The following is a 14591-nucleotide window of genomic DNA, read 5'->3' as shown; positions in this document are numbered from 1 at the left end:
TAGCGCTCCAAAGTTTGCCTTAAAATTGCCTGCAATGTCCAGTTTACCACAGAACCGTTCATGTACTCCACTAGTCCATCAAGGGTTAGAAGCATATGCTATCCAAATGCCCTATATAATTTCTAACACCATACTTTATAGTTTAAGTGTCTTTCTGAACATGGGCCTCCAGCACACAGTGTCACTTCGTGAGCACATCCTCCACTCGGTTCAGCTCTTCTAGTGCTTGGCACTGCTCGCCTGAAAATCGCCAAAGTTCCCAGTATTGTGCTTCTCAGCCAGGGTTTCCATTGTTTGCCTGGTAGCCAGTCCCATCTCAGCATTTCATCCTCTACATCAGACCTCCATTCCCTTTACAACAGAGGCCCCCTTTGTTCCACAATTTCAATGTTAACCTTCAAACTGCTTTTTTTGGACTGTGTTTTTAATTAGTTTTGAAGAGAGTAGTCTCTCGGTGGTTGCCACTCTGACATCAGAGCAGTTCCGACAAGTGTTTTCTGGCTGCCCATCAAAGCGTCAGTACATAATCCTTGCTTCAGGCCCAGTTTTTGAGAGAATAAGGTTTAAAGCATCTTGACGCAGCTCTCCCCGTTACATCACTATTCATTTGCTTCTTGTGCATATCCGAAACAGAAGTTTCTACCGGTTCCCTGGTATTGTCTATGTTCTGCATTAGAGTGTGAGTTCTTGAATCCTGTGACCTTTTTTGACTTGCTCACCTCTGACTCCTCACCCCTTTGAACAGTAAGCACCATGTACGTTGTAGGCAGTCAGGAAATGTCTATTGAACAAATGAATTTGAGCCTCAATGATGCATTAATTGATGATTCCCTTCTCAAATGTATGAGCATAAGACATACTTTATCATTAAGGATACGTCTAGAAGTTGTTGCAAGGGTTCATGCGATCTCATGGTGGAGGAATGATACAAGGTGCTGAAAGAAAAGGATGCCAGCCAAGAATTCTTTACCTGTCAAAACTGTCCTTCAAAAACAAGAGAGAAATTAAGACAAAAGGTAAAGGAGTTGCTTGCCAACAGATCCGCCCTACAAGAAATGCCAAAGGGAGTCCTTCAGGCTGAACTGAAAGGACCTTGGACCATAATTTGAAGGCATGTAAAGAAACAGTAACTACACAGGTAAATACAAAAGCCAGTGAGTGATGCACCTGTTGTTTGTAATCCCTCTTATTTCCTACATGATTTAAAGGATAAATGCATGAGAAAGATCAGTCTGTTAATAGGCACAAAATGTATAAAGCTGTAACCGACCATGAACGACAGGCAGGAATTGGGTAAGAGCTCGCGGAGAGCAGTGTCTCTGTTACTTTTTCTAGGCTGGCATCAGTTCAAACTAGATTGTTATGAACTTAAGATGTCAGTCACAGTCCCCATGGTCATCATTAAGAAAATATCTTTACAAATGCAAATTCCTTCCTCATCCATTCGATAGCTGGAGTGGCTACATTAATCAGACAAAACAGGCTTCAAGTCTAAAACTTCTACAGGAAACGAAGAACATCATATATTAATAAAATTCATACACCAATTATGTACACACCAAAGGAACCTCAAAATACACGAAATGAACATTGACAACCAAAGAGAAATAGTTCTGCAGTCATAAAGATTTCAGTACCCCCACTTTCAGTCATGGTTAGAACATCTGGGCAAGAGATTGATTTGAAAAAGAGAAGACCAGCACCTGGGTGGCTCAGTTGATTAAGCACCCGACTACTGGTTTCGGCTCAGGTCACGATCTCAGAGTCATGGGATCGAGCCCAGCATCGGGCTCCACACTGAGCAGGGAGTCGGCTTAAGGATTCTCTCTCTCCTTCCCTCTGCCCTCCCTTGCTCATGCACTCACACACGTGCTCTCTCACCCCACCCCTCGTCTCTCACTAAATTTTTTTAAAAAATTCTCCCTCTGCTCCTCCCCCTGCTCACATTCTCACATAAACAAATAACTAAATCTATTTTAAAATAACAAAAAAAAAGACTACACTACAAACCCAAGCAGAACTCACAGACACCCCACCAGCAACAGAACACACAGAGAACATTCTCCAGGACGGACCATATGTTAGGCCACAAAGCAAGTCTCAACAAACCGAAAAGCACTGGATCCTAGTATCTCCTCCAACCATGATGGAATCAAACCAGAAATCAACAGAAGGAGAGGAAAATCGTATGGAAATTAAACCACACTCTACAACAAACAGGTCAAAGAAGAGCTCACAAGGAAACTGGAAAATGGGAGCGAAAATCAAAACACGTGTGGGGTGCCAGGAAAGCAGTGCTCAGAAGGACACTCAGAGCAGTAAACCCCTACATTTGAAAAGCTAGGAAGCCTGGAAAAGAAGAGCAAACGAAACCCAAAGCTAGGAGAAGGAAGAAAATAACAGGGACTGGAGTGGAGGAAAAACAAAATGGAGAATAGAAAAATGGCATAAAGGGGCACCTGGGTGGCTCAGTTGGTTGAACGTCTGGCTCTTGATCTCAGCTCACGTCTTGGTCTTGGGGTTGTGAGTTCAGGCCCTCTGTTGGGCTCCATGCTGGGCGTGGAGCCTACTTTAAAAAAGAAAGGTACAAAGAATTAATGGAACCAAAAGTTGGTTCTTTGAAAAAAATCACCAAAATTGACAAGCCTTTGGCTAGGTTGACTAAGAGAAAAAAGTAATACAGTAATTATACAAAGAAAAGCCAGAGATCACTAGCGATGCTTCCAGTCTCTTGTAGGCGTAGGTGGCGAAGGTGAATCTGAATGCATCAACACAGCAGGTGCACAGAATAAACCTGAGCACATTCCGTTCCACCAAACCCAGGGTTGCCAAGCTTTGTCTAGCAAGAACCAGATACTAAATATTTTAGGTTTTGCAGGTCACATATGCTCTGAGTCACGTATTTTTTTTTCTTTTTACAAGCTTTTAAAAAATAAAAACCACTCTTAGCCTCTAGACCGTACAAAAATAGGGCCACGAGCAATATTTGGGGCGTGGGCTATAGTTTACCTGACAGCTGCACTAAGCCAACGTGTGAGCGTGGGAGAAAATTCTAGAGCAGCATTATGCAGCATGGTAGCCAATGGCTACGTACGACTATCGGTCTCTTGAAATGTGGCTAGTTGGTAAACTAAGTGTAGGGGCGCCGGGGTGGCTCAGTCGTTAAGCATCTGCCTTTGGCTCAGGTCGTGATCCTGGAGTCCTGGGATCGAACCCCACGTCGGGCTCCCTGCTCTGCTGGAATCCTGCTTCCTCCTCTCCCACTCCCCCTGCTTGTGTTCCCTCTCTCGATGTCTCTCTCTGTCAAATAAGTGTAAAATATATACTGGGATTGGCAGACTGTCCAGAAATAAAAAAGTAAACTACCTCATTAGTAATTTTTACATTTATTACATGTTGAAATAACATTTTGGATATACTAAGCTAAATAAAATCTATTACTAAAATTAATTTCACCTGTTTTTTACTTTTTTTTTTTTTTACGTGATACTAGAACATTTTAAATTACCTATGTGACTCTCTTTATATCTGTTTGGACAGCACTAATCTCTACTGCTGCAATTTGGCAATATTTGCCAAAACTTTTAAGTGTATATGCTTTGACTCAGCATTTCCACTTAGAAGGATATATTATTTTTATGGTATTACACGTATCACCTTTCCCAGAGAACCTCCTCTTATTCGCAGAGTCTCCTTGGTGAAAATTACATTGATCACTGACTTCCCCTGGAGAGTCAGGGAAGGGGGCATCGCAGGATTGGTATGAGGGAAAGTCACAGGCAGGTCCATCAAACATTTCCACATGTTTATACCAGGTTACTTGGAAAACCTACCCTCTGTTTTTTGCTAGACAAGACTTCATACCCTTTCGACTATTACATAATAACTAGCCAACTGTGAAATTCAAATAAAGAAACAAAATTAGAGCATTTATATACGTTGACAAATCTCTAGCAAGGTTTACTAACATATCCAACAGTCCTACAGCTAAAATAGAGCCAATGAGTGGGTTCAACAGAGCTGGACACCACAGCCTGCATTTCTAACCACTGCTCTCGTCGGTGCCCAACCCAGTGCTAGGTCTTAAGAAGCCCTTAAGGGACTCCGACACTTGTCATGAATGAAGTTGCTGTGGCCGATGTCGAAGAAATTACTGCCTATGTTCTCCTCTATGATTTTGATGGATTCCTGTCTCACATCGGAGTCTTTCATCCATTTAGAGTTTATCTTTGTGTATAGTGTGAGAGAGTGGTTAAGTTCCATTCTTCTGTATCTAGCTGTCCAATTTTCCCAGCACCATTTATTGAAGAGACTGTCTTTTTTCCATTGGTTGTTTTTTTCCTGCTTCATCAATGATTAGTTGCCCATAGAGTCGAGGGTCCATTTCTGGAGTCTCTGTTCTGTTCCATTGGTCTATGTGTCTGTTTTTGTGCCAATACCATGCTGTCTTTGTGATTATCACAGCTTTGTAGTACAGCTTGAAATCAGGCAATGTGATGCCCCCAGCTTTGTTTTTCTATTTACCCCAAAGATACAGATGTAGTGAAAAGAAGGGGCACCTGCACCCCAATGTTCATAGCAGCAATGTCCACAAATGCCAAACCGTGGAAGGAGCCAAGATGCCCTTCAACAGACAAATGGATAAAGAAAATGTGGTCTATATATACAATGGAATATTACTCAGCCATCAGAAAGGATGATTACCCCCCATTTGCATCAACATGGATGGGACTGGAGAAGATTATGCTAAGTGAAATAAGTCAAACAAAAAGACAATTTTCATGTGGTTTCACTTATTTGTGGAACATAAGGAATAACAGGGAGGACATTAGGAGAAGGAAGGGAAAAATGAAGGGACATGAACCATGACCGACTGTGAACTCCGGGAAACAAACAGGGTTTCGGGGGCGGGGGGAGAGTGGGAGGATGGGTTAGACCAGTGATGGGTATTAAGGAGGGCATGTATTGCATGGATCACTGGGTGTTATACGCAAACAATGAATCATGGAACACTACATCAAAAACTAATGATGTACTGTATGGTGACTAACAACATAACAACAACAACAAAAAAAGACTGATACTTTTCTTCGCTTCTACATCAGAATAGCAGAACTGGATTGTAGAGGAGAAGATTGGGAACTCACAGCCTGGGCGGTGTTTTGGCTCAAAAAGTATGTTTTATTTGGCTGAAAGCAGCTTTTTTTTTTTTTTTAAGGTTTTATTTATTTGAGAGCACGAGTGTGAGCATGAGTCCCCGGGGTGAAGGGCCGAGGGAGAAGCAGGCTCCCTGCTCCCAACACAGGGCTCAATCCCGGGACTCCGGGACCATGATCTGAGCCAAAGCCAGTCGCCCAACCGACTCAGCCACCCAGGAGCCCCTAAAAGAAGCTTTTTAAACAAAAAATTTTTAGTTAAGAAAAATACTTTGATAGACTTGTCAAATCAGTACATTGTACACCTGAAACTAATGTCACATTGTCAACTACAATACACACACACACACACACACACACACACATACTTTGACAAGTCTGGGGTGAAATTGGACCGAATGGTCTGCAGGCAGGACCTCAGTGGGAGACAAAAAGCATGAGCGGCGGAGCGCCTCGTGCTTCCAGCCTTGCTGGTAAACCAGAGATGGGCTGCTGCAGATGGGGAGGGAGATGGAGGGAGTCTGGAATTTGAGATCTTTTCAGGACATAGAGGGGAGGCTTCACTGAGAATGTGGCTTCTGAATAAATGCTAGACAGATGCAGGGGTCCCGAGGAAAGGTTTCAGAGAACGTTTGTAGAAAGTAAAAATCCAGATACAATTTCAGTGGTAGCATCACAGTGTTGAACTTTGATAAACTGGAGATGAATCACGGCCACATGCTCCGCACGCGTCTCACCACTAGCTCTCCCAGTGGTGATCTTGAGCATGTTTTTAACGTACAGGTCAAGGGCGTTACCCACCGCTCCTGTAAGGTGGTGCTCTGCACCACCCTGGCACCAAAACCCACATTACTCATCCCTGCGACAATGTCTCTAAAACTCACATTCAATACCGACTACAATAACGCTATGACGTAGGTATCATCGTTCTTCTGATTTTCCATGAGGACACGGAGATGCAGTAAGGTTAAGTAACTTGCCCGAGGGCACACCAATACTGCGCGGTGACGCTGGACTCCAGCCCAGCCAGGCTGCCTCCGAGATCACGTCCTTAGTCATTGTGCTCAGTGACCCCCGCGAGAGCACCATGTGCCAGCCACCATGCAGGGGGCTTTGTGTGGACTAAGTCCCGAGGCAGTCCTATCTGTAGACACTCTGTCCCCACGTTCTGGTGGGGATGCCGAGGCACGGACAGGGCCAGCAGTACGCCATGAAGGGAGAGCCACATATGTCTCTGAGCATTGCACCATCAGTGGAATCCCCTACATGAAGGAAACGTATCTTGAAGCAGATGAGCGTGGCTCTCACGTCCAGCACTGCGTTCCCAGCACCATCGTGAGCAGATAACACCTGCAGAAGGGGGACTGCCGCCAGCACCGTCTGCTCCCTAGGGCTGCCTTTGTCAGCCAGCTACCCTCCACGTTCCCTTCCACGGCACCTGTGAAGTCCTCCACCCACTGCGCACGGGCTGTCGCCTGCGGAACTGCACGGAACCACAGTAGCCGGCCCGCCCACAAGGCCCCTGCGAGTAAGCACAGTATTCACGTCTGAGGAGCTTGTCACCGCTACTCTCGACACGAGACACTGTCGACCTCCAGCAACCACTTTTATAGGTCTTAGAAATTTACAATAATCAACTCTTTAATATCCTTTAAATCAAATTTGCACAACCGTCTCTCAAGGTCTTTATCGAACAGTGAACTTGTTCTGAATCGGATCCAGACAGCGCTTTCCCAACCCCTTGCCTGCGGCCCCCACAGCTGAGGTCTTTAAAGCCCATCCAAAATCTCACACATTTTAAAAACAGCCCCAATACCTCTATCAGACCCTACAAAATTGGGTGATAGACTACGACTTCTACCTGGCAAAAGACAAGGTAGACGGACCCTCCCAACGTCAGCATCTGGCTCTCATGTCTCATAAATATTCAGTCGGAAACAATCAACTCTCTGGTTTGGGTCCTTTCATTTCATTTTTCTTTTTCCTGGAGAATTGCCCACGTTCCGGTTTTGGCTGATTGCGTTTTCAGTAGCCATGTGACCCTATCCCCTATGTCTTCTACGAGCTGATGGTCCTAGAGGCTTGATGATGTTCTGATTTGCTGTCACACCCCTTTATGGGTCGCGCTCTGTTGCCTACTGCAGCCCGCTGGGATGCACGTGTTTCTGGTGGTCTCACGTTAGCAGTGACAATGATAACCTTTTCGCATCCGACTTTCCCCTTAATTTGTCCCCGTTAACTAATGCCGCCTAGCCCCGTCGTTTCGCGAGGACTTGCAAAACGGCGATAATTCTAATGCTGTCAATCCTCCTCCATCTATGTTTTTAAATTCACCGAATAACTTCGCTACTCAGTTTCTTGACCTCCATCCCTGCAATGGTCCCTCTCCTTGAGTTGTTCACCCCACAGGCAATCCTGCCCTTGGTTATCTCCGACATCTTCAGCATCTAGAATCTCAGTTTCAAGTGTTGTGTTCTGATGTCTTGACTTTTGGTTTCAACCAACGGCACCCAGGGATCAACCACCATTACTTCCCACACCGCCCCACTTCTGGCAATGATGTTTTCTTCAACTCACAACTTTTCCTCATCAACCCGACTGTGTAACTCTAAGAGTACCACGGAAACGTAAAGAAAGACGATCACTTACACAAGGTTATAAATCAATCATATCTCAATAAAGCCGGCAGGAACATAAAAACCAGTTCTCTTGGACATTATGGAATGATCCACTTCATCAGATACTATGCTCTTTCTTAGAGTCTCCTTTGTCTGATATTAACATAGCTATCCCAGCTTCCTGTGACCACTTCCAAGATGTGTCTCTTCCCTTCCAATTCTTTGGGGGCGCCTGGCTGGCTCAAGTGGGTAGAGCACACGAGTCTTGATCTTGGGGTCATGAGTTCGAGCCCCACGTTGGGGATAGAGATTATTTTTTTAATTAAATTTTAAAAAATAATAAAGTACAATTCTTGACACAATATAGAGGTGAAACGTGTGTTTTCTTCCCATGTGGCAATCTGTGTTTTCACTGCAAATAGGCACAAGAAGGCACTTCTTACGTGCAGGTGGTATCTTTTATTCCTTCCTCTGTTTGCTGGTTACATTGCTGGTACCTTGTGAAAATTCATCTTGCTGCACATTTATGAAGTATGCAATTTTTTGTATAGCATGCTTTTAAAAGTTTACTTAAAAATTAAACAAGACTAAAGGCAGCTTCGTCCCCTGGCAACGAATACAGAGCTCTAAACGCATCCCAACTTGACACTCCATAGAGGCTCAAAGTCTCCCTTTCACCAGAAGATGCCTCTAGTGCGTGGAGCAATTCTGCGCAGCATCTATTTCCTGTTAAGCTAATTCAGCACTAGGGGTGTTTTTGTCAACAGCTGGGAAGCTTGAGGCTGGTGGCTGCTGACCACTCTCCTTCTCCAAGCTGTGTCGGATCCCATATCCAAAGTATATGGCAAATCCTAGTAGAGAAATGAGACAAATGATGGAAAAGTAGGCTTTCCCCGCACTTAGAAGTGCCCAACAGGCCTTCTACTGTGGCCTCTGAGACAGTTTTGGGGAAAGGTAGTAGGAAGAGGGCTGAGTTGTAGCCCTTGAGAGCCTCTTCTCCCCAGAAAGCCACTTACCAATCAGCATCCAGATGCCGAATCGGGCCCAGGTCCCAGGGGTCATCTGCATCATCAAGTAAACATTCACAAAGATGCTTAGCAGTGGGAGCACAGGCAAAGCAGGGACCTGCGGGCAAAGTCAGTGCACCCTGAACACAGCACAGATGTCTGAAGGGGAGATCCCCACGCCACCGGGGTCCAGTCCTACGCGGCACCTTCAGGGCCTACTCCTATCCCACTGGGCGTTCCCGAGGGAGTGGGTGTTGGTCAACGGAGGTAATCAAGTACTGAGTATGGGTCAGGGAACAGTTCATTGTTTTAGCAACGGACCACCTTCTTCCCTGACCCAGCCAAGAGTGGTAGACTTCAAAGCAGACAGAGTTCATTCACTCAAGGTGCATCGTCTGGGGACACACGGTCAGTCACCTACCTTGAAGTGAAGAGGAGCGGGGTTCTGGGGCTGCCTCCAGATGACAAACGTGAGCCCAGTAATGAGCAGCAACAGCAGCACAGCCCCTGTGGTGTACGCCGGGTCCCCAAACAGCACAGGCCTGGGCCACTGGGCCAGCAGCAGGCCCAGGATGGTCAGCAGGAGAGCTGCACGGGGCAAGGTGCAGGAGAACAGGTCCAACTCCAGAAGCCAAACATGTCAAGACCTTGGGTCCCACCCCACCCCAAAACTGCCCCCGTCAAGAAGGGCCACCATCTCGTTGAGCCTCCTCCTTGGCTCCCAAAGACACAAACTCCCACCCCCTCCCACCACAGACAGAAACCCCACTGCTCACCCAGCAGTAAGGCACATGCATAGACAATGCGGCCAGATTTCAGAGTCGGGGTGGTGTTGACTGGGTTACACAGACTCGCCAGAGCCTGTGGGGGTCCAGCTTCAGGTACAGATTCCGAAGAACCTGCTTGAGGGGCAGGCTTGATCTCAGCTATTTCCACCTCTGTTTTCTCGTTCTTGCCGAAATTCTCGTCTGGCTGGTACCTGAATGAGAGGTATCGAGGCAATATGAACACCAGCCCCCACTCATCCAACATCAGGCAGCCTTCCCGCCCTGGGTGCCGCAGTACACGGAGGCAGCATGGAGCAGAAGAGGATTAGCTCCTCACCAAGCCCCATGAGTCCAAGAACCCCCAGTCAAGACGCAGTGGAGTCTCACCTGAGGACAAGAACGGAAAAGACCACCAGGGAGTAAGCAAGCAGGGTCCCAATGGACATGAGGTCCACAAGATCACTGAGCTCGAAGAGGAATGCCATGAATGCTAGAATGAGGCACAAACGAGATGGGGGAAGGGATGAGGAACCACTGGAAATATCCAAGGTAAGGAAACCGATGGAAGGAGTGGGTTTTGTTTCCTCACCTGCAAAAATTCCAGACACCATGGTGGCCATGATGGGGGTGTGTGTGCGGGGATGAATCCGGGCGAGTCCCCGGAAAAGGAGCCCATCGTCGGCCATTGCATAGATCACTCGAGGCATGGGGAACATGGTACCCAGGAGGCTGGAGGAGACAACGGGAGTGTACGTGAGCTCGTGGAGGGGCAGGACAGACCCCAGCCGGCATGGGGCCAGGTGTCTCTCCCTCTCCTCTCTCAAGCCCAAGGGCTGAGATACCTGAGAATCTCCCAGACAGGGAGAAGGCAGACACTGACCTGGATGAAAGAGCACAGAGGGTTCCAGCAGCCACGGTGTATCTGGCAGGGGCCCATCCCACATGGAGAAACGCCTGTGGCAGGGGGCTGCCGGGATGAATCTGGTAGTAGGGCATCATGAGGGTGAGTGCCGCCGAGACACCAAAATACGCCAAAAAGCAGATGAAGAGAGAGATGATGATGCTTAAGGGGATGGAACGCTGAGGATTACGGGCTTCTTCCCCTGCAGGATGGGCAGACGTTGTGGGTCAGGAAAATACGGGGGTGAAGGCACAAAATCCTCTTCCCTCTTCCACCTTCAGAAGCAGGCTACCCCCCTACCAACCCTTTGCCCGAGGGCAGCCCAACTGTGCCCACACCCTTGATGGGGCAGAACGACCGTGTCACCTGTCGTGGCAATACAATCGAAACCAATGAATGCGTAGAAACACGTCGCTGCTCCATGGAGAATCCCCTCAAAGCCAAAAGGCATAAACCCTCCAGAGCCCAGAGGGCCCAGGCTGTGGTGAGAAAGAACAAGGGAGGACACGGGGACGTGTTCAGCCATCTCTACTGACGGCTCAGTCGATACCGTAAGTCCTCCCTCACCATCTGGATCCACCAGCCCACCATACTCCGCTTGATTCCCCACCGTGTTCCCAGCTGTACTCCCCACACACTCTACCATGGCCAGGGGTGCCCGCCTAACCTAGAAGTGTCATTGGATGCAGACATGGCCAGTCTGTAGTCCTGTTCAGTGAGCTGCCAGTGGTGCAGATCTCCCTTCATGAAGCCAGACAGGATGACGAAGCTAAGAACCAAAAGGTTCACGCCCGTGAACACCTTGGTAACCAGGGCCGACTCACTAGCTCCCAGGACCAGGAGTCCTGCGGGAAAGACGGAATACGAAATATCCAAAATAACTAAACCCATACAGACGGAAAGCAGACCGGTGGTCACCAGGGGCGGGGGGGACAGGGGATGGGCAGTGCCTGCTTAGTAGCCAAGAGGGTTCCTTCTTGGGGGTACTGGTGCTTTTGGGGTTTGGAACGACATGGGGGTGCCCAACACTGTGCCCTCGAAGATGGTTAATTCCTTATCGTGGTAACCAGCCTGTGATACACACATGATGTACACCTGGAGCTTGCACGATGTCGTAGGTCAATTAAATCTCAGTAAAGCTGGCAATAAAACGAAGTGGCTGATTTGATGTGATATGAATTCCACCTCGATTAAAAAAAACTTTGGTCTCAGTACGAAGGAAGAAATCTGTCAGTCTAAGGAAATGATGCTCAGCTGGGGGTGATTTTGTTCCCCAAGGGTATTTGGCAATGTCTGGAGACATTCTGACTGTCACGATTTGGCGGGTGGGTGCCACCAGCATCTAGGGAGTGGCAGAGGCCAGGGACGCTACTCAGCATCCAGCAATGATTGAAACACACCCACACACATACGCGCACCCGTAATGCACAGGACAGCCCTCCACACCAAAGACATTGATCCAGCCCAAAATGTCAGTAACGCCCAGGGACAGAAGCAGAGGTCTAAGACTTGCCTTCCTGTCTCTCATCACAGACCCTCCCTTCCAGTGCCGCCCACCGTTCCGTGCATGGCTCCCCCGCCACCCCCCGCTCTTCCCACGCTAGACGATGCCTCACCAGTGAGCAGCAGCACCAGGCCCAGCGCGAAGAAGTCCAGGTGCGTGGCCAGCACGTGGGGGACCTGCAGAGAGAAACCTCCCTTCAGGAGCAGAGAGACCTGGTTCCCAATCAGGTCGTCGAAGGCGGAGCTCCAGGCCCTGGCCACGCTGGCGGCACCTGCGGGGGTAGGAGGAGGAATGTTCACGGGCAAACATAAACTGAACTCCTGCTATGCACCATGGGATATCTTTTTGGGGGGATGGGGGAAAGAAGCCCGACAAAATGCCTAATGTCTTAGAGTTTCTTTTCGTGGGGTGGGGAGAGCAGACACAGATGATTCATAAAATAGGTCAACTATTTAATATGGTTAGAAAGAGGTCGAGATTATGTCAGGCAAGAAAAGAGGGAAGCTGGGAGGGACGGGGAATTTGCCTTCCCAAACTTTTTTTTTTTTTTTAAGATTTTATTTATTTATTCGACAGAGATAGAGACAGCCAGCGAGAGAGGGAACACAAGCAGGGGGAGTGGGAGAGGAAGAAGCAGGCCCATAGCAGAGGAGCCTGACGTGGGGCTCGATCCCATAATGCCGGGATCACGCCCCGAGCCGAAGGCAGACGCTTAACCGCTGTGCCACCCAGGCGCCCCTGCCTTCCCAAACTTGTCTCGCTCTCTCCCACCGGAGCTCTGCCTCCCCACGTCCTACAGCCCCCATTCCTGTTGTTCTAGGAAAGCAGGACAGAGTTGAGTAGAATGAAGTTTTGGGGTTTTCCTGCGCTACAACCCACCTCCCCCCACAAGGCGAATAACAAAGTGCTCACGACAGAGAGGGAAGCCCCAAGGCCGTGCCTCTTTCCCTGACCTTGAGTCCCTCGCTCCCCCCACCTTCCCTCGCCATCTCACCAATGACATAGGACAGTATGAGGTTCCAGCCGGTGATGAAAGCACACAATTGTCCCACTGTGACATAGCTGTAGAGATACGCAGAACCGGAGCCTGGCACACGGGCCCCAAACTCCGCATAGCAGAGCCCGGACAGCACAGAAGACAGGGCGGCCACCAGGAAGCAGATGATGATGGCCGGCCCCGCTTTGTCCTTGGCCACCTCGCCCGCCAGGACATACACGCCCGCTCCCAGGGTGCTGCCCACACCCAAGGCCACTAGATCGAGGGTGCTCAGGCACCGGGCCAAGCGACTCTCAGCCCCCTCTCTCGGCCCCAGGGGCCGCCGGCGCACCAGCTTCCGGCCAAACCGGCAAACAGGCTGACACAGCATCCTCGGTGGAGTGGAGGAGTGGAGGAGGAGGCCAATATCTGCAGAGAAAACAAGAGAATACCGTCAGGAATGTCCATCCCCCGTGGCCCTGGGAGTCGTCGGATAGAAGACCGATCCCGCAAAGCATGGTGACAGGACAACCTGGGCCAGTCACCCATCTCTGCGCCTCCGTTTCCTGTTTTCTCAAACGTAAGTATGACTTTTAGTACGTCTTGAAGTTACTGGGAGGGTCACTTGAAAAGAAGCAAGCAAAAGCTCGCAGGACGGGAAAGTCATCCCTGTTAGCTGAGGGGACAAAAGCCTGACCCCGGGAGCCAGACCATCCAGGTTCTCACATCAGCCATCCAATCTCGCACGAGCTACCTCCCCTCCATAAAACAGGGAAAGATCATCATTATTGTCCCTGCTCCCTCCCTCCCTCGTTACATGGGAAGCGACGCCTGCTTTGCAGGGCTTGGCGATCCGAGAGCTCCCACTCCACACACGTCTACACCAAGGATTGTGCAACCCAACAGCTTGCCTCATCCACCTGCAGGGTAAAATGGAACTGGAGTCCTGAGTTGGGGCAGAATGAGACGGAATTTGCAGGGAGAGACGGACTAGCCTGGGTCGGGCAGAGCAGGAGACCTGAGTGACCTCCCAGTCGCCTGGAGGGAGGGAGGACCGACCTTGTCTCCGAGGCAGGAGAGACAGGCCTGCTGCTTGCTCCTTTGGGGCACGGAAGGTCTCCTCACTGCTCTGCTCTGCGGGGCAAGGCTGAGCCAGTCAACACCAGTTATGTCAGGGGCTTCTGCCGACGATAATCCAAAGTACAAGTTCGGCGTTTTGGTGAAGAGCAAGGATTCACGAGCCAGGAAGCAGATTCAAAGGATCTCGGCACCACGGTAACCAGTGTGCCACCACGTGGCCATCTACTCCTTCCTTCCCTAACGCTGCGGATGAACCCTCGTGCGCCGTTACGAGGAGCCTAAGAGGGTGCGGCTGCTGTGGGTAAGGTGTGGGTGTTCCAACCATCGAAAACGGAACTACCATATGACTCAGCAACTCCACTTCCAGGGATATATAGCCAAAAGAATGGAAAGGAGGGTCTCAAAGAGCTCTGTGTACATCCCTCTTCATAGCATTATTCACAAGAGCCAAAAGGTGGGAGCATCCCAGACGCCCACCCACCAGCAAGGGATAAACCACGTGGTGTATACATACAAAGAATTTTTTTTTTACTTTTTTTTTTTAATGTAAGCTCTACGCCCAATATGGGGCTTGAACTCACA

At 49.0% G+C, this 14591-nt stretch overlaps 1 protein-coding gene across 1 annotated transcript; it reads right to left on the bottom strand.

Annotated features, from left to right (window-relative positions):
- Window positions 1-8503: 8503 nt before the first annotated feature.
- On the bottom strand, window positions 8504-13367 carry LOC103672916 (cationic amino acid transporter 3-like). Its single transcript, XM_008701619.1, has 11 exons — window positions 12948-13367; window positions 12066-12224; window positions 11117-11294; window positions 10816-10928; window positions 10429-10651; window positions 10138-10277; window positions 9936-10038; window positions 9558-9760; window positions 9203-9369; window positions 8791-8899; window positions 8504-8625 (listed from the first exon to the last, which is right to left on the bottom strand). Exons 1-11 carry the CDS (start codon window positions 13318-13320, stop codon window positions 8504-8506), a joined length of 1890 nt encoding a protein of 629 aa, XP_008699841.1. The 5' UTR covers window positions 13321-13367.
- Window positions 13368-14591: the final 1224 nt, after the last annotated feature.

Source organism: Ursus maritimus, unplaced genomic scaffold (genome assembly GCF_017311325.1).
Source record: "Ursus maritimus isolate PB19 unplaced genomic scaffold, ASM1731132v1 scaffold_19, whole genome shotgun sequence".
NCBI classification, from domain to species: domain Eukaryota; kingdom Metazoa; phylum Chordata; class Mammalia; order Carnivora; family Ursidae; genus Ursus; species Ursus maritimus.
This window is presented reverse-complemented; position numbering and strand designations above follow the sequence as displayed.